This window comes from Mustelus asterias, chromosome 22 (assembly GCF_964213995.1).
Source record: "Mustelus asterias chromosome 22, sMusAst1.hap1.1, whole genome shotgun sequence".
Taxonomy (NCBI): Eukaryota; Metazoa; Chordata; class Chondrichthyes; order Carcharhiniformes; family Triakidae; genus Mustelus; species Mustelus asterias.
Window position 1 is genome coordinate 62,434,657 of NC_135822.1, and position 25,610 is coordinate 62,460,266.

The following is a 25,610-nucleotide window of genomic DNA, read 5'->3' on the forward strand; positions in this document are numbered from 1 at the left end:
AGAGGGCCTGGGTAAAACACTCTGGGTCAGAGTCAGTGCAGACTTGATGGGCTGAATGGCCTCTTCTGCACTGTAGGGATGGTATGAAATAAAATACTTGAGCTTGTGAAAAAGGTTTGGTTTTTGATAGCCAGGAATGAAGTGGGTTTTCACTCTCCTTTGGTGATTAACTGCGGGGATGGACATGCCATGTGACCTATGGCAGGAGCATGGGGCGGGCACTTGGAGACCAGGTGGTCATGTGATGAAGCCGCAGAAGAATACATTCAACCAAATTGAAACCCTACACATTAAAACAATTCTGTCCTTTCATGGAATTAATATTTAGGTGGGCAATGAAGTTCATTGGAACAGAACTGAAAGGTGTAAGACTGGTGGTTACTAATTAACAGTGGTGCTGGTATTTCCTTGCCAATCTTTCAGGCCGCCTTTCTCAAACTTGGAGAAAGCCTTGAGGCATGATCTGAATTATTATTGTAACAGGTTTCACAAAAAGGGAAATAAGCTTGCAAAAATGAAATGCAAGCATCCAGTCTGAACCAGAAGGCACCATGAGTCAGAGGTTTGCTCAGCAGGTGTTCGTGGCCTATATTAAAGCCGTTTTCTCATCTCATTCTGCTCGAACACAACACGGTGCTCATTTGCTACTCTCTGTGCTCAAGCCAGCCAGCTGTTTGAGCAAGGTTTGCAACCTGCGCACTTGTGAGTGCTTACCAAAACATCTGGATCTGTTCTCAACTTCCTTGACAATAGGGAAGATAGTGATATGCGAGCATGCGTTTTAATGCTGATTTAGATGTAACTGGGTGGGAGAGCATGGTGCATCATTTATAATCCAAATTTCACTGTTACAAATATTCAAACTAAAACTACAGGTGGCAAGATCTATGGGCTGGGACCACGAACATTGCTTTTACTCAGACCTTGTGCCAGAGTCTGCGTCAAAGACTTCCTTGCCTCAACACCATTTATCAGAGAATTGTACATGACTGCACGGCATCAGAGGAGGCAACACGACCCATTAAGTCATGAAAACAATTTTGGAAAGTACCAAAGAAACAGATTTGCCTTGTCCCGAAGATGACAAGCCCCTATTCTCTGACTGTTTTCCTCTCAGTAAGAAGTCTCACAACACCAGGTTAAAGTCCAACAGCTTTATTTGGTCGCACAAGCCACAAGCTTTCGAAGCGCTGCCCCTTCATCAGGTGAGTGGGAGTCGTGTTCACAAACAGGGCATATAAAGACACAAACTCAATTTACAAGATAATGGTTGGAATGCGAGTCTTTACAGGTAATCAAGTCTTAAAGGTACGGACAGTGTGAGTGGAGAGAACGTTAAGCACAGGTTAAAGAGATGTGTTAAAGAGACAGGTTAAAGAGATTGCATGTCCCTCGTCACCTGCACTCATGTTACTTCAAGGTTGACCAACAAGCAGCAAAGATTGAGAATTCCCAGCGGTAAGCGTTCTTACCACTTCCTGCTGCATTGTGATGAAAAGGTTTTAAATAACGGCTTCGAGCTTATTTCAAGTTTCTGTGCACACTTTTAGTTTTAGCTTTGTTTCAAGTGGGAAGACCCACTACAGGAAGTTGAAAAGATGATGGTAACTTCTTCATAGATACTTGCTCTGTTTTTAATCAGATTTTCTGACCTATGTTAGGCTTCCGACCACCGATAAGAATCTTTCACTTGTGATATGCATCTAGAATAATGAACCAAAGCTGAGACTGTTAATAATGTGAATTATACACAGGTGAAGTGCATGGTTCAATGAATTACTTTCAGGACATATAAATAGGAGACAACTGGGACACTGGGCACGAGAGGAGAGATACAAAAAAAGTGAAGAAAGTCAATCAATTCTCTCAGTAAACCAAAGTGTAGTTTGGACTTCACCAACTGGCTTGCATTCACCAACTGGCTTGCATTCTATTAACACTTCTGGAAGCCTCTCTCAACTCTGTGAAAGGAGTTCCCTGCTTGAGAAAGTATACTGTGGGATTGGCAACAGCTGTTACTAAACAAGACTTAAATCCCCATAATTTAGTGTTGATTGAGTTCAATTGAAAAAGCCTCGTTAACAACTTGTTCAGAGACACAATCATAGAATCCCTACAGTGCAGAAGGAGGCCATTCAGCCCATCGAGTCTGCACTGACTCTCTGACAAGAGTATCTTACACAGGCCTTCTCCCCCACCCTAACATATTTACCATGTCTAATCCATCTAACCTAGACATCTTAGGACACTAAGGAGCAATTTAGCATGGCCAATCCACCTAACCTGCACATGTTTGGAAAAAGTGTTACTATCTCTTCCAAAGCCTTTCTGATGAAGACTAAGATTCTCCTCATGTACAGTTTCAGATACTTACAGGTGACAAGGGTACATGTTGTTCCTGGTGGTCGAATTCTTTTGATTTACCCAAACCTGCAGGGGAAACAAAGTGATACATGTGAAGGATTGTAATACTGCAGAATGGCATCTCCTGTGTCAATCTTGGAGAGCTTATCCACTTTAATTTACCAGAAAAACAGAAAGCTGTCCCGCAGAATGTCCTACATCTTGAAGGGAAGCATGGTGGCATCAGAAAATAAGAGGGAGTTGGTCGCTTCCAATAATTCCTCACTAGGTCAGTATCTTGACTAAACAGTAGATGTTGCCCTTGGACGAGAGATGGTCAAGTGGGAAGAGACATGCTAGCTCTTTCCTATTTATTAGTCACAAGTAAGCTTACATGGACACTGCAATGAAGTTACTGTGAAATTCCCCAGTTGCCACATTCCGGCACCTGTTCGGGTACACGGAGGGAGAATTTAGCATGGCCAATGCACCTAACCCGACTTGGGGAGTAGATATATTGTGAGCAGCTACCCGGATGTCCTTTCATTGGATAATGTTGTACAGCCTGAATGAAGGGACAATTCACCAAAGATCCTCAGACAGCACCTTTCAAACCCACGACCACTTCCATCTAGAAGGACAAGGGCAGCAGATACATGGGACCACCACCACCTGCAAGTTCCCCTCCAAGCCACTCACCATCCTGACTTGGAAATATATCGCCGTTCCTTCGCAGTCGCTGGGTCAAAATCCTGGAATTCCCTCCCTAACGGCATTGTGGGTCAACCCACAGCACGCGGACTGCAGCGATTCAAGATGGCAGCTCACCACCACCTTCTCAAGGGGCAACTAGGGATGGGCAATAAATGCTGGCCAGCCAGCAATGCTCATGTCCCACGAATGAGTAAAGAAAAATGGAAAGAAAAGCACCTTTTTCTAGACACAGTTATGGAATGTATGCTGGAATCCCAATTCTAGAGATATAACAAAAAGCTGCTTCCAATTTTGCCCAGCGTGGTTTGTACACATCGTTACGGATTGTGTATTGCATTATCATTCTAATTATTGGCCGTCCTAGATTTGCAGGTGTTGCGGCTCAATAGCAGCAAACAAGCTTACCCAGTTGACTAAAACAAAACCCACCACAATAGCCACTTGCAACAGCAATGAAAGTTCTGCAAGCAGCTTTAGTGTGTCAGCGTGACGGTGTGGCCCAGAGAACTCAATGACTGTGGGCACTCTAAACATAGGGTGGGGCTGTGTTTGGCTCTCCTCAGCTGGAGGAATTCTCCAGCTAACCCCGCAGCGGTTTATTTTGTGCAGCAGAGCAGTTCCATGGTTCTCGGCACCCCAGAAGCCACATCACACAAGCTTGTTTACACAAAGGCACCGACCAGGGGGGCTTCGTAACAACACCATTTTCATAAACATACCAACTCTTTCACTGGTCGAGAAACACCCTGTTCCTCTTTTGTTGTTTACAGGTTCAGCCCAGGGTCATACGTGGCAGTTTGAGACATCATTCTTATCTCTTAGGCATCTCCCACACCATTCTGCAACTTCTAAAGAGGGAGGGGTGGGGTTGAATCTTGCACACAACTCATTTTCCATGAAGAATGCATCTGGAGCCACAATGCCACCTCAGACTATCTGACCACAGAATCAGTTATGGCACAGGAGGAGGCCGTTTGGTCCATTGAGTCTGTGCTGCCACCATCCCACTCAGCCCCACTCCCATGCTTGATTCCTGGTGTGTTTAATCGCTTCAAGCGTCCATCCAATCTTCAAAGTTATCATCTCCACTTCCACCACCCTCACGGGGACCCAATTCCAGGATGACAACTCGCTGGATCCCTCAAATGGCACCCACCCCAACCCAGTGTCAATTCCCTCTGTAGTTTCACTTTCTGATGAACAGAGGCTACAGGACGCGGACAGGGACATAGTCATGTGCAGAAAACCCGATTTTCCTCATGCCTGTAAAGCACCACACTTCTGAACTGTTCACTATCTCCATGACACAAGCTTTATGACCTCCTTCAACCTGTGGCTCAGCAAGGTCCTTGAGCACTGCGTGAAAATGGTGCTCCACATCCCCGCCCCAGCTGATCAAAGACATTTTAGTGGAGGTCTGGCGATTTAACTAGAATACAGAATTTGTTAAGCTGCCAATCACATCTGTTCCTTCCCCAATTGACCATGAGAAGGTGGTGGTGAGCCACTTTCTTGAACTGCTGCAGTCCACGTGGTGTTGGAACACCCACAGTGCTGTTAAGAAGGGAATTCCAAGGTTTTGACCCAACCACAGTGAAGGAACAATGTTGTGTGGCTTGGAGGGGAACTTGCAAGTGGTGGTGTTCCCGTGCTTCTGCTGGCCTTGTCTTGCTATGTGGTAGAGGTCATGAGTTTAGAAGGTGCTGTTGAAGGACCCCACAGCGGGGTGCATCAGTGGTGGAGGGAGGGAATGTTGAAGGTGAGGGATAGGGTGCCAATCAAGCTGGCTGCTTTGTCCTGGATGGAGTCATGCTTCTCGAGTGTTGTTGGGAGTTGCTTTCATCCAGGCAGCCAGAGAGTATTGCTGTGCCTTGGGAGATGGCAGGCTTTGATAATCAGGAGGCGAGTTACTCTCTGCACAGTCCCAACCCTCTGCCACAGTATTTATATCACTGGTCTATTTAAGCTTCTGGTCACTGGTAACGCCCGGGATATTGATCATGGGGTATTCAGCTATGGTAATGGCATTGAATGTCACGGGGAGATGGTCAGGTTTGCTCTTGGAGATGGTCATTGATGTCACACAAGTACCAGGTAATGTTACTTATCATTAAAAGTCCAAACCGGAATATTGGCCAAAGGGCCACGGACTAGTTCAGTATCTGAGGAGTAGCTGATGGCACTGAGCATTGTGTAATCAGGAGTGAGAATCTCAACTTCTGACCTTAAGACAGAAGGAAGGTCATTGATGAAGCAGCTGAAGATGTTTGGGCCTAGGACACTACCCTGAGGAACTCCTACAGAGATATGATATCCTGGGACTGACATGACTGATCTCCAAACGATCACAACCACCTTCCTTTGTGTCAGGTATGACTTCAACCAGCGGAGCTTTCCCCCCCACTATTTCCCATTGACTCCAGTTTTGATGTTACATTCGGTCAAACGCTGCCTTGATGTCAATGGCAGTCACTCGGTCAGTCCAGCTCTTTGCTCACATTTGGACCAAGCCTTTAATGGAGTCAGGAGCTGGGGGGGTTTTATTTGTTGATGGGGGTTTCGCTGGCTGGGCCAGCATTTATTGCCCATTCCTGCGGGCCTTTCAGAATCAACCACTTTGCTGTGGATCTGCAGTCACATGTAGGCCAGACCAGGTGAGGACAGAAAATTCCTTTCCCTAAAGGACATTATTCTCAGCTCCTGTATCAGCTCCAAACTTCTGATCAAATCAACTCTTCAATTTCTCAATTCCAGTGGATTCAACCCTAGTTTTGAATCTCTCCTTGAAATTATTTAGCCGTTGCAGCCCAGGTATTATTCTCAGACTGTAACTCCCTTTAATATATCTTTGCTAAGTTCCAGAGCTGAACACGGTGCTCAAGGCATTGTCGAACTGTGGCTTTGTATATCTGCAAACCAATGCCAAGTTATTGAGGCTCGGTGCTCGTATCAACCACTTCCATGGAACAAAGAGGGATAATGGCCAAAATATTACCGCCCTGCCCGCCACGGGAATCAGAGTGGGCGAGGGGCGGACAACGGCGAGGTCCATCGACCTCGGGCAGGATTTCACGGTTTCGGGACGAGCGAGGATGGAAAATCCTGCCCAACTTTTCTGAAGGAGAGTGAACCCAAAGTAGCCCAGCTGATCATCAGTCAACACCTCCTGGAGGGAAACTATACCCAGCCCCATCAGTCAGAATGTCAGAAGTTGCAGCGAGACATAGATAGAATGCAAGACTGGGCGGAGAAGTGGCAGTTGGACTTCAACCCGGATAAGTGTGTGGTGATCCATTTTGGCAGATCCAATGGGATGAAGCAGCAGTATAATATGAAGGGTACCATTCTTAGCAGTGTAGAGGATCAGAAGGACCTTGGGGTCCGGGTTCATAGGACTCTTAAATCGGCCTCGCAGGTGGAGGATGCGGTCAAGAAGGCGTACGGCGTACTGGCCTTCATTAATCGAGGGATTGAGTTTAGGAGTCGGGAGATAATGCTGCAGCTTTATAGGACCCTGGTTAGACCCCACTTGGAGTACTGCGCGCAGTTCTGGTCACCTCATTACAGGAAAGATGTTGAAGCCATTGAAAGGGTGCAGAGGAGATTTACAAGGATGTTGCCTGGATTGGGGGGCATGCCTTATGAGGATAGGTTGAGGGAGCTTGGTCTCTTCTCCCTGGAGAGACGAAGGATGAGAGGTGACCTGATAGAGGTTTACAAGATGTTGAGAGGTCTGGATAGGGTAGACTCCCAGAGGCTATTTCCAAGGGCTGAAATGGTTGCTACGAGAGGACACAGGTTTAAGGTGCTGGGGGGTAGGTACAGAGGAGATGTCAGGGGTAAGTTTTTCACTCAGAGGGTGGTGGGTGAGTGGAATCGGCTGACGTCGGTGGTGGTGGAGGCAAACTCGTTGGGGTCTTTTAAGAGACTTCTGGATGAGTACATGGGATTTAATGGGTTTGAGGGCTATAGATAGGCCTAGAGGTGGGGATGTGATCGGCGCAACTTGTGGGCCGAAGGGCCTGTTTGTGCTGTGGCTTTCTATGTTCTATGTTCTATGTTCAACGCCTCCTGGAGGGAAACGATACCCCCCCCCTTCAGTCAGCACCTCTTGAAGGGGAATTCTACCCCAAAAATGAGTCTGCACCTCCTTGCAGTGGGGAAAAAAAGGTTTTAAATGATGAGTTGCCAACAACAACAATAATACACTGAAATGTCTGATAAACTGCAATGATGAACACAAACCCATATCAGCAAACGGGTGACTGGCAGCTGGCAAAGCCAAATCCTGGTACTTCCATTGCAACAGATTGTTTCAGAAGACAAATGGCATGTCTTTGGCATCTGTTCTTGCAAGCAGATAACTGTGTCATTATCTAGGCAAGAAATCTTGCATACCCTCATCCCCTTGCAGGTCATTAGATTTAAAATAACTTTGGATGGAAAATGTGGAATGGAATTTATGCAAAGATACAACCACAAGTTTCCAAAGAGCTATTTGAGGATGCTTGTACCTGGTTGTAGGGTCAACACCATTCAGGCAATTCCATGACATAACGTTTATTTATTAGTGTCACAAGTAGGCTTACATTAACACTGCAATGAAGTTACTGTGAAAATCCCCTAGTCGCCACACTCCGGCGCTTGTTCGGGTACACGGAGGGAGAATTTAGCATGGCCAATGCACCTAACCAGCACGTCTTTCGGACTGTGGGAGAAAACCAGAGCACCCGGAGGAAACCCACGCAGACACGGGGAGAATGTGCAAACTCCACACAGACAGTGACCCAAGCCGGGAATCGAACCCGGGTCCCTGGCGCTGTGAGGCAGCAGTGCTAACCCACTGTACCACCGTGCCAGCCCTATTCTTGGTGACTTTATGTTTGCAATTCTTTTCTCCGTTCCTATTCCCGGTTGATTAGCTGTTGAATCAGTCTCCGGGCTAGGTCCAAAGGAAGCAATACATTTTGGATGCTATGGGCTTGACTGGATTAAAACGGGGTCCACATTGTGCCAGGCTAAAATTACATGCAGCAGTCCAAGATTCAGCCATTGGAAAAAAGGTACTCCGCTCCCATTGTACTCAATTACACCCGTTACGTAGCGTAGCACTGACAGGTCTGTGCACTGAAGCAATACAAGACAGTGTATCAAATTAAAATGAAACAAACAGCAGTGGTCAGCCAAGCCACAATGATGGGTGAAACAAGCAGAGTGATGAAACACATATATCTCTGGGACATTCTGCCATTCTCTGGTTTGGTCCTGCAGCATCTTCAGTTAGCAAATGTCAAACCAAACCCTGCCTTCAAACAGAAATGTTAATTCCTCTCACAGAAGATTGTCAATCTACAAAAGGTCGTGAATGCAGCCCAGTCCATCACGCAAACCAGCCTCCCGTCCATTGACTCCGTCTACAATTCCCGCTGCCTCGGCAAAGCAGCCAGCATAATTAAGGACCCCACACGCACCTCGGACATTCCCTCTTCCACCTTCTTCCGTCGGGAAAAAGATACAAAAGTCAGAGGTCATGTACCAACCAGCTCAAGAACAGCTTCTTCCCTGCTGCTGTCAGACTTTTGAATGGACCTACCTCACATTAAGTTGATCTTTCTCTGTACCCTAGCTATGACTGTAACACTACATTCTGCACTCTCTCCTTTCCTTCTCTATGTACGGTATGTTTTGTCTGTGTAGCGCGCAGGAAACAATACTTTTCGCTGTATGTTAATACATGTGACAATAAATCAAACCTCTCTCACCATTCGCCACCCGAGCTCTTCCCCCACCCTTGTCTTCCTGAAGGCACCGAGTTATTGTTGGATGTTGACAGAACTCTGGCACTGAGATTTGAACGCACCAGAGGGCATGTTTCACACGCGCAACTACTCATCCAAACCCCTTTCAAAATTATTCAGGGAATCATGGCTGGCGAGGCAGCCTTAATCTGCAGCCCATGGCATTTAAGCTGCAGTGTCTCATGGACTGCAGTACAAACCTAATGAGAGATAACCCCCATGTCCCTTGCAATGATGCACAGTAATGGCACACATTTCACCCAAACTCAGTGATACTCATCTAACATCTTTAACACAGTGATGTATCCCAATGCATTTCACAGGTACATTGTCTAAACCCAAATTTAACACCAAGTTACCCAAGGATGACAAAACAATTATTGGCAAAGGGACAAAGTTTTAAAGGAGCATCTTAAAATAGGAAGCTTAAGTTTATTTATTAGTGTCACAAGTAGGCTTACATTAACACTGCAATGAAGTTACTGTGAAAATCCCCTCGTCGCCACACTCCGGCGCCTGTTCGGGTTACACTGAGGGAGAATTTAGCACGGCCAATGCATCTAACCAACACGTCTTTCAGACTGTGGGAGGAAACCGGAGCACCGGAGGAAACCCACGCAGACACGGGGAGAATGTGCAGACTCCAAGCAGACAGTGACCCTAACCGGGAATCGAACCCGGGTCCCTGGCGCTGTGAGGCAGCAGTGCTAACCACTGTGCCACCCAAGGTGTATATGAGACAGTGTATGTAAAAACATAAGACAATGAGGCAGAGAGATTTAGGGAGGTTATTCCAGAGCTTGGGGCCCAGGTAGCTGAAGGCAGAGTGGTCCAAATCAGGAATGTGCAAGGCGGCAGAACTGGAAGAGTGCAGCGATCTTGACGGGATGTAGGGCTGGAGGACATTGCAGCAATTGGGGAGGGAGGGACCGAGCAGAGGAGCAATTTTAAAACATGGACGCGAATAGCAGGCAGTTCAAGATGCAGCTCATTCTACTCAGAACCGGTAACCGTGCTCAACTCAAACTTATCTGATAGTTTTCCCAACTGTGAGAGCAACAGACACATTCCCAGGTTTCCAAACTCTGACTGTAGGAACACGAACTGTTCACCTGCTCGCTAACAAAACAGCTTCTGGTGTGACACATTGGCACAAAGATACATGGTACACAGACAATTTGACACATGAAGAAATGGATGAAGAAACAGAATAAGACGTTGGAAAGGAGCTGATGGAACAAAGAAGGCAGAGGGTCTTCGGAGGATGAAAAACAAATGACACGCTGAAAATGTGGACAAGATAAAAGCTTTTATTTTACAGTAGCTCACCTTCACAGTAAGTCCACACACACCAGCGACAAAGCCAGGCACACACGCAGCCTCGCTTTGTTAGACACTCTCTCTGTCTCTGGAGCCATTTCTGCACAACCCCAGTAACAAGTATCTGATGAAGCAGTTTGCTCTGATGGTTGACGGAACCCTCTAACAACCTGCAAGCCCCACTTGAGAATTCACTGCTGCTTCCTCGGAGGTGATGTCCCAGTGTGTTCAGTCCCTGTGACAGCCCACAGAGTTAAAGATCGCATGCCCCTTCGAATTCAGTCAAGGACCTGCACCAGGCTAGTTATAACCAAGCACAGGGAACCTCCACAGAGAGGCAGAAAATGTGCTGCTTGACATTGCCCATTCACTGGGAGCAGTGAAACCTTTGCCTGTGTGTGTTACTGTTGGAAGATTTCTGCTCATTCACTTATTGCCACGAGGAGTGTTTTCACTCGCCGCTCGACACAGGAGGTTGGGAATAAATGACTGCAAAGCGAGCTTGTTGGTGTGCAACGTTGGCCGAGCAAAACAGAGTTCAGGCACCACGCACGCACCCACCAAATGTCCAAGGAGGAAGGAGATGGTCCGCCAACAGCCTGCAGACATTGTGGGTCAAAGCACAAAAGCACATTCCTTCTTACCTTCTGAAGGAGCTGAATATTCTGGTTTAACGGCAGTTGTGGATTGGTTGGAGCACTCAAAGTACTCGGTGTCCTCCTCCACCTCGGTTTTCACCTCTTGGCAGCCGTGTTTGTGACTGACTGACGTGGTGGAGGCCAGTTTCTCCTCGTCAGTGGCGTGTCTCTCCCTGTGGGCAATGTCAGGGACTTCGCAGCTTTCTACCGGCTCTGCATCCTGAAATGTAGATCACATGCGCTGTTTGTTTCTTCAAAAAAAAAGGCCAACTATTATCTACAACTACCTATCAGCTGCTCAGGTGGCTAGGCGCTGGCCATTGCTGTCCGTTTGTGTGGCCCATGTTCATTAGTTCCCTGTTAAGTCTCACAGAATCCCAAAAGTGCAGAAAGAGGCCATTTGGCCCATCAAGTCTCCACCGACTTACCCAGGCCCTCACCCTAGAACCCCACACATTTCCCACAGCTAATCCATCTAACCTACACATCTTCGGACACTATGGGGCAATTTAGCATGGCCAATCCATCTAACCTACACATCTTGGGACACTATGGGACAATTTGGCACGGCCAATCCATCTGACCTGCATATCTTTGGACTGCTGAAGGAAACCCAAGGTGTAAGATATAGGAGCAGAGTGAGGCCATTCGGCCCATCAAGCCTACTCTGCCATTCAATCATGGCTGATATGATTCTCATCCCCATTCTCCTGCCTTCTCTCCATAACCCTCGATTCACCTTATTGATCAAGAACCTATCTATCTCTGTCTTAAAGACACTCAATGACCTGGCCTCCACAGCCTTCTGTGACAATGAGTTCCACAGATTCACCAAACCCTCTGGCTGAAGAAATTCCTCCTCATCTCAGTTTTAAAGGAGCGTCCCTTCACGCTGAGGCTGTGCCCTCGAGTTCTAGTCTCTCCCACTAGTGGAAACATCCTCTCCATGCCCACTCTATCTAGGCCTCTCAGTATTCTGTAAGTTTCAATTAGATTCCCCCCTCATCCTTCTAAACTCCGTCGAGTATAGACCCAGACTCCTCAACCGCTTCTCATATGACAAGCCCTTCATTCCTGGGATCATTCTTGTGAACCTCTTCTGGACCCCCTCCAAGGCCAGCACATCCTTCCTTAGGGCTGGGGCCCAAAACTGCTCACAACCCACGCAGACACGGGGAGAATGTGCAGACGCCGCACAGTCTGACCAACACCACACCCCCGAGCTCCCCACTTTAAAAGGAGATAACTATTTCTAAACACAGTTGTTCAGCAGCTTAGAACACCAGAAATAACTTCCCATTTTTGAACAGCCTGAAAGCTTCTTCGAATTTTCACACGATATCAATGTACCGGGAAGGGAAGCTCTTATCTGCCAGTTTGGAGCTGAGAAAGAGAGCTCCAGCAGTCACTTTGCCAAGTGAATCATCAGGAAGTGTCTTTGGTGAGGGAGCCTATGACAGAAGCTCAGCTGATTGGGTCGCAGACCTGTTGCAACATACGAGTGCGAGGCAAGATAAGGGGAGAGCCAGCGAGAGGTCACCCCCACTGCAAGATAAGGGGAGAGCCAGCGAGAGGTCACCCCCTCTGCAAGCAACAAGAGCTGCTTTTCACTTCCATCTCCCAAACGCAAAATGTTACTTAATGCTGATGAACTCCGACGTGTAAAGTTACACAACATTCTTAAATAACAAGAGAGCAGGGTTTAAAATTCATAAAGCCGCATCAATAACAGGACAGGGGTTAAAACTGTAAAGGAGGGGGAGGAAAACATACTTTGGGGGAGGATAGAAAATTCCTCCTATTGAGAATTTTAGATCAAAAGCCTAAGTTTCGGATTTCAATCTTTTCTTGACTACAACATCTGCCCCGTTTCCCCCGAACTGATTATTATTTTACCACTTGCTGCACCAATTCATTCCCAACCTTATGAAGAGGGCCCTTCTCTCCTCGGTGCACAGTTGATGGGAGATATATTCATTGTGGATGACTCGTTGTCAGGATAAATGCCCTGTGGAATGGGGGGGGGGGGGGCGGAGGGGTGGCAGCATTATAGACCCCGGCAATTATGATTCTGTCAAGGGTTTCCAGCTCACAGAAACTTAGGGAATATCGAAAGACCCGGGTAGAGGGGATGTGGGGAAGATGTTTCCAACAGTTGGAGAGACTCGGATCCAAGGGGCACAGCCTCAGGACTAAGGGACGACCCTTGAGAACCGAGATGAGGAGGAAGTTCTTCAGCCAGAGGCTTGGGCGAATCTGTGGAATTCATTGCCACAGAAGGCTGTGGAGGCCGGGTCATTGAATGTGTTTGAGACAGAGGTAGATAGCGTCTTGATTAGTAGCTTCTTGATCAAAGGTTACGGGGGAAAAGGTGGGAGAATGGGGTTGAGAAACTTATCAGCCATGATTGAATGGCAGAGCAGACTCAATGGGCCGAATGGCCTAATTCTACTCCCATATCTTATGGTCTTAAAGGTGCAGGTTTCACCACTGCAACCGCAGGAATCTATACTGGCAATGACACAGTTAAAAGGTTACTGTGCTCGAATTGTAAAGAATGAAGAGGTGTTACCAATAAACCATTTCAACAAGTAGTACTGAACCTTCCACCTGTGCCGAACGGGGACTGAACATGAAGTCATAATGAGACATCATAAAACTACTATAAATATTCCTGATTGTTTTGATGACACCAAGGTGTCAAAACAGCTCCAGTTAAAAAGGTGCATTCACACTCCAGCAGGCAAACTGGGAGCCAATCACACTCCGGCTTGTCTCTGTTGGGACATTCGTTATGTAGTCAAGTCTCCAAAATTCAATCCCGCTTCTTGGCTTTGAACACCATTTCATCTTCAGAGCACAACAGTGTCATCAATTTCAGAGCCATTAAAACATACTTCCTTCATAGACCCCAGGAAGCATGGGGGAAGACTTTCAGAGAATCAGAGAAACTCTCAGTACAGGAGGAGGCTATTCAGTCCATCATGCCTGTGCTGACTCTTTGAAAGAGCAGTTGTGCTCACTCCCACATCCTTTATCCTTTTGTCCACAACCCTGTAAAATTCCTCATCCGAAATTATAACTGAGCGTACGTTCAGCATCTTACATCTGGACACATTTCCTAATGACCAAAATTGATCCCTGCTGTTCACACTTTTGTCACTCTTGTGGGCCAACTTTTTCCATTAAAACTGACCACATTTTAAACTGCCTATGTAAACATTGTAGTGGCACCCTCCCACCAGCAGTGGCGCTCCACTTCACCATCTCTTGCGCTCCAGCCTGATCTTGCCCAAATTGCTTTTGATTTAGCGATTTAATTATTTTTTTTAAAAAATGAAATACGACATAGCAAAAGGAGAAGATGAAATGATTTTAAAATGAGGATGGAATTTTGTCTTGCATACCCAGTCCAATAATGTCTCCCTCTCCGCCAGTGCACTGGAAGACTATACTTGCTCCCAACTTCCCCCAGTGACACTGCCACGGGAGATTTGACTGCTAATTTCATTGTTATCTTTCCTATCCTTTAACAACTCTTGTCCCTTCGGGTCTCAACCAGATGAATTGTTGTTGTTGCTGGGTTTCTTATTTTGAGTGTAGATACTGTGGTGTACGATTGGCAAACCACCAGGTAACTGAGCGGTCAACTTTTATGCATCTCCTATGACAACACCCAGAACAACACACCTCATTGCGGCAAAGCAAGAGTGGCTTTGTTGCACAGTTGAGGGTGGCTTGCAGAGAGACCCATTGCAAGCGGTCTCTTCATCTGCTGGGAGCCTTGCTTTAAATGGGCAATTTCTTGTGATGGTCAGGTGATGGTCTCCAAAGCACCTCCTCCTCCTTTGGTTGAGGCAAAAGCAAAACAAGAGGGCTTGTTGCTTGAAATCATATCTTATCAGGAACTTGCCCTTCACAGCACAATGAAGCTGAGAGCAAAGCCTGTAGTTGCGGGTTCAAGCCAGGGCCTTGACAACGCAGAGAGATAGCAGTGCAACATTTCCACAAGGGGTTATTTATATCAATGATTTAGATGAGAATTTAGGAAGCATGGTTGGTAAGTTTGCAGATGACACCAAGATTGGTGGCATGGTGGACAGTGAAGAAGGTTATCTCGGATTGCAATAGGATCTTTATCAATTGGGCCAGTGGGCCGATGAATAGCAGATGGAGTATAATTTAGATAAATGTGAGATGATGCATTTTGGTAGATCGAATCGGGGCAGGACCTACTTAGTTAATGGTAGGCATTGGGGAGTTATATGGAACAAAGAGATCTAGGGTACATGTTCATAGCTCCCTGAAAGTGGAGTCACAGGTGAACAGGGTGGTGAAGAAGGCATTCAGCATGCTTGGTTTCATTAATCAGAACATTGAATACAGGAGTTGGGACGTCTTGTTGAAGTTGTACAAGACATTGGTAAGGCCACACTTGGAATACTGTCAAGTGTTCTGGTCACCCTATTATAGAAAGGATATTATTAAACGAGAAAGAGCTCGGAAAGATTTACTCGGATGTTACCAGGACTTGATGGATTGAGTTATAAGGAGAGGCTGGATAGACTGGGACTTTTTCCCCTGGAGCGTAGGAGGCTGAGGGGTGATCTTATAGAGGTCTATAAAATAATGAGGGGCATAGACAAGGTAGATAGTCAATATTCTTTTCCCAAAGGTAGGGGAGTCTAAAACTAGAGGGCATAGATTTAAGGTGAGAGGGGAGAGATACAAAAGTGTCCAGAGGGGCAATTGTTTTCCCACATAGGGAGTGGTGAGTGTCTGGAACAAGCTGCCAGAGGTAGAGAGGTAGTAGTAAAAGCGGGTACAATTTTGTCTTTTAAAAAGCATTTAAACAGTTACATGGGTACAATGGGTATAGAGGGATATGGGCCAAACGCAGGCAATTGGGATTAGCTTAGTGGTAAAAACTGGGCGGCATGGACAAGTTGGGCCGAAGGGCCTGTTTCCATGCTGTAAACCTCTGAGACTCTGAGTTACACTTGGTGTTTGCTGCCACACCAGCAGGAGACTAAGTAAACCCTCCCAAAATAGAATAGAATAGAATCCTACAGTGCAGAAAGAGGCCATTCGGCCCATCGAGTCTGCACCAACCACAATCCCACCCAGGCCCTATCCACATATCCCTACATATTTACCCACTAACCCCTCCAACCTATGCATCCCAGGACACTAAGGGGCAATTTAGAATGGCCAATCAACCCAGCCCACACATCTTTGGACTGTGGGAGGAAACCGGAGCACCCGGAGGAAACCCACGCAGACACGAGGAGAATGTGCAAACTCCACACAGACAGTCCAGTCCCTGGAGCTGTGAAGCAGCAGTGCTAACCACTGTGCTACTATGCCGCCCAAAAATCTCTGGGGAAAATGGCTGTCGCTCACATGACAACACAGCCCTAAGTATGGGCAATGCTGATTTTTAATTTCACAATCGCAAACTTTGTAAACAAAAGCTGGCATGGCACTGAACATGGTGTGTGTGTGTGTGCGCGCGCGTGTGACATGCCCGTCCCACCTAATTACAGCCTGACCATCAATTTCTCCCACTGTGGTATTTAAGATGCTGGCAAGCTTCAAATTGTGCCTTGGGACTGTGTTGGAGTCACACTGTTCTTTTGTCTTGGAAAGGAGGAAACAACATTTTTATCAAACAAGGAATGCAATCAGTGTTCCATCGACTGTGCTCATTTTATTTAGAGTTAGATCAGGGGTGGTATGGAGGTGAAATTTTAAAAGGTTGCGGCATCACCAATGCAGGAGACATGGCCAATTGTTCACCCCTGAGCTTGACTCAAATTGCTAGTCCACCCATCACTACACTCCGCAGTGACAAATTACATGGGAGGCATTGAGAGAGCTGGCAGGCATTACTACATTTAATTCTTCATCATTCACAACACTTCCCAGAATGCTCTCTCCTTGACAACCATGTAACCACCATTTTGTCCCGTTTCAATCTTTAAATCTTCACCCATTTCTACAACTCGCCTTTTGTGTAACGCCTTCAACAACAACCTGCATTCGCATTGTGTCTTTAAACGTGGGAACAAGGTCCCAAGGCACGTGGGGCTGGGGATCGTTGTCCACTGGGGCTGCATTAAGGGGGATTCTCAGGACAGCTGAGGTAGTAAAAAAAAGGCCAATCTAAAAGGGAAAGGGGTACAGGGAGGAATTCTACAGCAGAGCTGAAGCCACATAACTGGGGTGTTCGACAGGCCAGAATAGGAAGAGCAAAGATATCAGGGAGGGCCGAGGGGCTGAAGAAGCTAAAGAGATTGGCGAGGCCACAGAGGGATTGGAAAACAAAGATGGCAATTTTTAACATCAGGGCGCTGCCAGATCGGGAGCCAATGTACGCAGAGGGTGAATGGGACCTGTGCCCGTTAGAATACAGGGAGCAGGCAAGAGTTTAGGACAAGCACAAGTTTATGTAGGGTGGGGAGATGGGAGGCCAGTCAGAGGAGCATTGGAATATTCAGCGTGAGGGCTAACAGGTACAATCCAATGTGAAACTTGTTAAAATGGAAACCGTTCTGAACTAGGCCATCCTGCTTTTTGCATAGCCGATGGATGTCTTGACCACAGCAGATAGGCAAAGCAGTGATCACCCCAACTGCCATGTTTCAACAGAAACCAGCAGAGGGCAGCACCACACCAGATTCCACCTGATGCACAGTGGTTCACAGCAAACTCAGGGCCCAGTCTAAATTCTCCCAATCAAATGAAACAGAGCAAGTTGTTAGGGGCAACGGGTAAATGGTGGCTAAAACAGGCGGAACCAGATACCATTAAAGGAATTTTTCTCTCCCAAGCCTTTTCTAACTTTGTGCACTGACGATTGTATACTCCCGAGATGTATCTGTGGGCAGTTTCACCGCAGAGAGAGAGATTTGCTCTGCATTGCAGTTTTCAAATGGAAAAGTGAAATAAATTGTCAATAGCCCAATTCACTCGTGCCTCGATGACCAATCTGACCCAGTCCTTTTCAGGGCAATCCTTCATTATTTATTATATATAAACGATTTGGAGGAAAATGTAACTGGTTTGATTAGTAAGTTTGCGGACGACACAAAGGTGGGTGGATTTGCGGAAAGCGATGAGGACCATCAGAGGATACAGCAGGACATAGATCGGTTGGAGACTTGGGCGGAGAGATGGAGTTTAATCCGGACAAATGTGAGGTAATGCATTTTGGAAGGTCTAATACAGGTAAGATAATGTACAGTAAATGGCAGAAGAGTATACAATACTCAAGAGTATTGATAGGCAAAGGGATCTGGGTGTACAGGTACACAGGTCATTGAAAGTGGCAATGCAGGTGGAGAAGGTAGTCAAGAAGGCATATGGCATGCTTGCCTTCATCGGCCGGGGTATTGAGTTTAAAAATTGGCAAATCATGTTGCCGCTTTATAGAACCTTAGTTAGGCCGCACTTGGAATATAGTGTTCAATTCTGGTCGCCACACTACCAGAAGGATGTGGAGGCTTTGGACAGGGTACAGAAAAGATTTACCAGGATGTTGCCAGGAATGGAGGGCATTAGCCAAGAGGAGAGGTTGGAGAAACTTGGTTTGTTCTCACTGGAACGACGGAGGTTGAGGGGAGACCTGATAGAAGTCTACAAGATTATGAGAGGCATGGACAGAGTGGATAGTCAGAAGCTTTTTCCCAGGGTGGAAGAGTCAATTACTAGGGGGCACAGGTTTAAGGTGCGAGGGGCAAAGTTTAAAGGAAATGTACGAGGCAAATTTTTACACAGAGGGCAGTGGGTGCCTGGAACTTGCTGCCGGGGGAGGCAGTGGAAGCAGATACGGTAGTGACTTTTAAGGGGCGTCTTGACAAATATATGAATAGGATGGTAATAGAGGGATACGGTCCCCGGAAGGGTAGGGGGTTTTAGTTCAGCCGGGCAGCACGGTCGGTGCAGGCTTGGAGGGCCGAAGGGCCTGTTCCTGTGCTGTAATTTTCTTTGTTTACTATAACTTGTGTGCGGAATTTACTTCTAAAAATCGAGTCAACGTGTGGGGAGGAACGGGATGGAAATGCCCTACATCAACCTCTCTGTACCCCTCCTTGGGCCAGTCTCATGGAAGCTTAGCATCAGTTACTATTCATTCACCTCTCTGACTGCTCATCGCAACAATGCTGCCTCAACTGACCGCTCCCTCAATACTGGACATCTGAAGACAAGCTTAAAAACTGGACAAGGCCATTCCGATAGACAAAGTGTTTACAAAGGAGAAACATGGTGCAGAGGAGCAAGCCCTGAAATGGTTAATAAAATGGTACCATAAATGACTAAAGAAGTTAATTCAGCTAAAAAGGGGACAAAATGCTGAGACCCTGACCAGACCTGAGCAATGGATTCTTCAGGAGCTGAGAGCCGCTGCCGGGAGGATGTCAGGAACTATGAGTCAGAGTCCCAGGACTCAATGAGGAGATATCTCTGCACTCAAAGGGTCGTGGAACTGGGGAATTCTCTACTGTACTGAAGTCTTTCCAATGGATCTTTGGACACACAGGTAAATATGGAGAGGTGATGGCCTAGTGGTATCATCGCTAGATTATTCATCCAGAAACTCAGCTAATATTCTGGGGACCCGGGTTCGAATCCCGCCACGGCAGATGGTGGAATTTGAATTCAACAAAAAGAAAAGCTGGAATTAAGAATCTACTGATGACCGTGAAACCATTGTCGGAAAAACCCATCTGGTTCACCAACGTCCTTTAGGGAAGGAAATCTGCCGTCCTTACCCGGTCTGGCCTACATGTGGCTCCAGAGCCACCGCAATGTGGTTGACTCTCAACTGCCCTCCAAGGGCAACTAAGGATGGGCAATAAATGCTGGCCAACCAGCGACGCCCATGTCCCAGGAATAAATAAAAAAAGATCAGCAATGGTGTTAAATGGTGGACCAGATTGAAAGGTCAAAGAACCTACTTTTGCTCCAATTTATGTTGGGATACATTCTGGGATCCCTGGGGAGAGGGAGGGAAGAGGAAAAACTAACATCTGCAGCCCGAGAAATTATACTTTGGGTTTCTATTGACAGTTGACAGTCAGTGTATTTAACATCAAAACTCCAAAGTGCAGAAGGCGGCCATTCGGCCCATTGAGTCTGCACCGGCAACAATGTCACCTCGGCCCTATCCCTGTAACCCCACATATTTACCTCACTAATCCCTCTAACCTACATATCCTGGGGCACTAAGACGCAATTTAGCACGGTCAATGCACCCAACCTGTACATCTTTGGGAGGAAATCGGAGCTCCCGGGAGGAAACCCACGCAGACACGGGGAGAACGTGCAGACTCCACACAGACAGTGATCCAAGTTGGGAATCGAACCCGGCTCCTTGGCGCTGTGAGGCAGCACTGCTAACCACTGCGCCACCGTGCCGCCCATAATAACATATTTTCAACAGCTAGACAGAGCTAAGGTTGGTAATCATTCATTAAAACGGGAAATTAATGAATACCTAGAAAATATCCAGTGGCTGCCAATGTGGATTTCAGAAAGGAAGACGATAGCTCTCCAGGAGCTGACAATAGATGCAGACGATGTATCGGATGCCTTTGGCATTCCGGTCTCGGATGACTGTCCGTGTGGAGTTTGCACGTTCTCCCCGTGTCTGCGTGGGTTTCCTCCGGGTGCTCCGGTTTCCTCCCAGTGATGTGCAGGTTAGGTTGATTGGCTATGCTCAATTGCCCCTTAGCGTCCCAAGATATAGGCTAGCGGGGTAAATATGTGAGGGTTACAGTCTGGGTAAGAGTCAGTGCAGACTCGATGGGCCGAATGGCCTCCTTCTGCACTGCAGGGGCTCTATAACAAGGTACTACGCTCGGAGACTGTTGCAGAAGATAGAGGTGAAGGGAGGGCAGCAAATTGGACTCGTAACTCCCATTCCCTCAGAATGGCAGCGCTGTCCCATCGGGATCTGTTGCCTCACACAAGGCCTTGCACATTGCACACTGCTTGCCAAGTCTGTCGACGGGAGTGGAGGTGCAAGGGAACAGGGGATACTGATGAGAGGCTGGAATAGGTAAAAAAGTGTCAGATGGAATTCCACGTCAGTTGGTACTTTTCAGCTTACAATTGTGCACTTTGTCCGGGGAAAATCTGGGTCACGTGCACGAGCGTGTGGAGGCATTGGCTTTGCAAGAAATCAAAAAGAGAACCGCAGGCACATCAAGCCTGTGAGTCTTACTGCAAGAGGTGCAGAAGTTAGAAGCTGGAATCTAACGGTCAGTCTTTGTAAACTCTTCCCAGGCCCACAGCTGGAATATGGGGGAGGCAGTGGCGTGCTGGCTAGACTAGTATTCCAGAAACTCAGCGTAATGTTGTGGGGACCCGGATTCGAATCCCACCAAGGCAGATGGTGATCTAATAAAACTCTGGAATTAAAAGTCGACTGATGACAATGAAACCACTGCCGGTCGTTGTAAAAACTCATCTCCATAGAAACTAGAAGCAGGAGAAGGCCATTCAGCCCTTCGAGCCTAGTCCACCATCCATTCTGATCATGGCTGATCATCAAATTCAATATCCTGATTCCCCCCCCCCATATCCCTTTAGCCCCAAGAGCTATATCTAATTTCTTCTTGAAATCAGACAATGTTTTGGCCTCAAGTTCACTTCCGATTCACTAATGCCCCTTAAGGAAGGAAATCTGCCGTCCTTCCCTGGTCTACATGACCCACAGCAATGTGGTTGACTCTTAAATGCCTTCTGGAATGGCCAAGCATGTCACTCAGTTGAACGGCAATTAGGGACGGACAACAAATGCTGGCCCAGCCAGCGACGTCCACATCCCATCAAAGAACTTTTTTTTTAAATGGCGTGCAGTTTGGGCCTTCAGGGAATCCACAGAGGCGAGAGAGAATGAGTACAGCAGAGATTCGCTGGGTTCGAGGCAATACAAACGAAGCAGGAAGAGTTAAAACACTGAAGCTGTCTTTTCATTGGCATAAACAAGATTCTGAGGTTACTTGAGAGGGGCGTTTAACATGGTGAGGAATAATATGTTTTGCATTACTGGGTGTGACATTCCTGTGTGTGCAAAAATAAATTCTCCACTCCAATTTATATTGCTATGGAAGATGTGCGATCCATGTAATTATTTTGCAGGGAGTTTAGTCATTAGAAAATATCATAGGAGAGCCTTTCTATCTACATAGCACAGGGGTCATTAATATAGAATTCTACAGGGCAAGAGGAGGTCATTCGGCCCATCGAGTCTGCACCGACCACAATCCCACCCAGGCCCTATCCCCATAACCGAATGCATTTACCCCAGCTAGTCCCCCTGACACTAAGAGGCAATTTAGCATGGTTAACCACCTCACCCGCACGTCTTTGGACTGTGGGAGGAAACCGGAGCACTCGGAGGAAACCCACGGGAAGAACGTACAAACTCCACACCAACAGTGACCCAAGCCGGGAATTGAACCCGGGTCTCTGGCGCTGTGAGGCAGCAGTGCTAACCACTGTGCCGCCCTATGCTATATTATTATGTGGTAAATACTTTGTGTTTTTTTCCCTACAAGTGCTTTCGCCCCTTTATTAATCCCCTTGCTCCCCACAACTGAACCAGATACCAATCCATGTTGCAAAACGTCCCTTCGTATTTCGTACAAACACTACCCTATCACTGCATATACTTTATACCTTTTAAACTACAATGCTCGAGTGTCTTCTTTCTGTAAATTAACCAAAAGTGCAACAGCTTCACGGTACCTCACCCCAGCTGGGCTCTGCTGTGTTTCCAGCACCAGCAAGTGCAGCCGACACATGTTCCTAACAGCGAGAGTTATGAAGCCGTGTGGAAAATCTCCCCGACAACAACAAGCAGCAGGAGCAGAAAATGGCAATGGAGCAGTTTTTTTTAAAAAAAAAGCAACACCCTGGCAGCTCACATTCAAAGTGATTGGGAGCAAAGTCAAGACTGCAGCTGCCTCTCTGGGCACGGAATGAAGTGTAAACCTTTCCATGTCTGTGATTGCAACTCGGTACATGGACGTAACTCTCTCCCAGCCATCACATCTTATTTGTATTCTTGGCATGTCAGTGAAGTTGCAGAAAGATACAACTTGCGCAGGACTTTCTGGCTGGCGCTCTCTCTCTCTCCAATGTTTGCACTCGCAAGGATCTTGAGTTGAGTCCCACTCCAAGACAATGCCACACAATCAAGCTCTTGTCCTTATCACTTCCCTGCATCCGGTGCGATTGAAGTTTTAATCTCCAGATTAAAAAGTCAATTTTTGAAGGCTTTCACCAAGTTCAATTGTACTTGAAAAGCTGCGCTCGGCAAACCATTTCGCTGATACTGGTTGAGGGGCACACGGGCTTGTTTTAAATGTAGGACAACTGTGTTGATACAGAAAACTTTAATTTTAAAAAAACCTAGCCCGAATAAAACTAGGATCCTCCACATCACACAAACATTAAACCTTAATTCTGTTTCTTCAATGTGTATTCAGCCATTCCGCATTCCCGGCGGGAATGTGGGTCGGAGAACTGGCGTTTTCAACATGTGTCTGGGCAGAGGGATCTGGGTGTCTTTGTTTACGAATCGTAGAAAGTCAGCGTGCAGGTGGCAGCATGTAATAAAAAAGGATGTTGGCAATTTATTACAAAGGGACTGGAGTATAAGAGTAGAGAAGTCTTGTTGCAATTGTACAGGGTGTTGGTGAGACCACATCTGGAGTGTTGTGTCCAGCTTTGGTCTCCTTATTTGAGGAGAGATGTGGTGACATTGGAGGCAGTTCAGAGGGGGTTCACCAGGTTGATTCCGGGGATGAAAGGGTTGACGTATGAGGAGAGATTAAACAGTTTGGGTTTATACTCGCTGGAGTTTAGAAGGATGAGAGGGGATCTGATCGAGGGATATAAAATACTAAAAGGGATTGATAGAGTAAATGGCGACTCAATGTTTCCCCTTGTGAGGCAATCTAGAACAAGGGGTTACAGGTATAGGTTGAGAGGCGATAGATTTAAAACTGAGATGAGGAGGAGCTACTTCTCACAGAGGGCGGTGAATTTGTGGAACTCGCTGCCCCATCGCGCGGGGGAGTCTGAATCATTGAATGGTTTCAAGAGGGAGATAGATATTTCTGATAAAAAGAGGGTTAAAGGGATTTGGGGAATCGGTGGGGAGGTGGATGTGAGACCAGGAGAGATCAGCCATGATCTGATTGAATGGCAGAACAGGCTCAAAGGGCTGAATTTGCCAACTTCTGCTCCTAATTCCTATGTTCTCGTTCTAAAATACTCCGAGTGTGGGATTGGTGAATTTGAGTATCTGAGGAGTAAGCAGTTGCGATCCATAAAGAGCACTGCTGCCATTTTAACAAAACAACTGCGTGCAGAAAGGAATCCCAAGTGTTCATCGCTTTCTCACTCCACCTTATACACTCCTGTCATGCCTCAATTCTCATCTTCATGTTCAAAGGCCTCCGGCTCACCCCGATCTCTCTTGAACCCTCCAAGACCCTGCACTCCTCAAGTACCAACAACTTAGGATTTCAATTGCTCTACCATCGGGGGCCATACCTACTGACGCACAGACTCGAAACACTTGAGTTTCCTCCCCAGATCTGTCCACCTCGCTCTGTTTCTTCAATAACTCCTGAAAAACCATTAACAAGCATTTGGCCACCTCTCCCAATATCTCCTTATGTGATTCAGTGTCAAACTTGGTTCGATAACTCTCCCGCAGAGCATCTTGGGATGTTTTACCATGTCAAAGGAGCCAGATACATGAAAGTTGCTGTTCATGGACAAGAGAAAGGTTTTCCCACTTGGAAAAACCAAACCGTAGGTACGGAAACCAAATTCTGCGGCTCCAAACCAAACTGTGCTTTCAGTCGAAGCTGCCCTCATGAAGAGGGGCGTATTCCCAAACTGGCTGTGACATTCCGAAGACTCATTCCTGTGTAGGCAGCTTGTGACGTGGGCATGTTATTTTCAGTTGACAATGAATCGATTGACCTCGCTGTGTACTCAGTAGTGCAGCCTTGTCTGCTTTCAGCGACCTGGCTCCTCTCTGTCCTTTCCCTTGTTGTGTTCACCGACTGGTGGCCACACAATGTCGTTGGGGGATGAGGGGCAACCTGATAGAGGTTTATAAAATAGTGAGGGGCATTGATAGGGTGAACAGCCAAGGTCTTTTCCCCAGGGTAGGGGAGTCCAAAACCAGAGGGTATAAGAGGGGAAAGATTTATAAGGAACCTGAGGGACAACTTTTTCCACACAGAGGGTGTTGCGTGTGTGGAATGAGCTGCCAGAGATGGTGGTAGAGGCGGGTTCCATTACAACATTTGAAAGACATTTGGACAGGTACATGGATGGGAAAGGTTTAGAGGGATAGGGACAAAACGCAGGCAAATGGGACTAGTTCAGTTTAGGAAACCTGGTCAGCATGGACGAGTTGGGCTGAAGGGCCTGTTTCTGTGCTGTATATCTCGATGCCTCTATGGTCTTCATTTCAGCTGGAGAAAGGAGTTTGGAGATTCTCCGTCCGGGTTGCCCATCAATGCCCCACCCCAGTCCCTGCGCTGCCAGATAAGACCACATGGCCAGGTGCCAAATCTCTCCACAATGGGAATCAGAGCGTGGGTTCCAAGAATTCAGCAAGTTGGTGGCACCCTGTTTACAGCGAGGGCCACGGGAATAACTGGAATGCATGTGATGATTGCAATCCGTGTCGCTCAGAAACCTGTACCCGACTCCACCCTGCCACCTCTGGGATCCACTGACCTCTCTATCCTGCTTCATA

The 25,610-nt window shown here is 46.9% G+C and overlaps 1 protein-coding gene across 3 annotated transcripts in view; it reads right to left on the reverse strand.

Moving 5' to 3' along the window:
* tacc1 (transforming, acidic coiled-coil containing protein 1) overlaps positions 1–25,610 on the reverse strand; it is a 155,090-nt gene that overhangs the window by 12,321 nt on the left and 117,159 nt on the right. For all 3 annotated transcript variants that reach the window (XM_078239389.1, XM_078239388.1, XM_078239386.1), the window contains 2 exons: positions 10,820–11,033; positions 2,375–2,430 (listed from right to left, as the gene is read on the reverse strand). In XM_078239389.1, the coding sequence (XP_078095515.1) occupies positions 2,375–2,430; positions 10,820–11,033 (270 nt within the window). The remainder of the gene's footprint in view (positions 1–2,374; positions 2,431–10,819; positions 11,034–25,610) is intronic.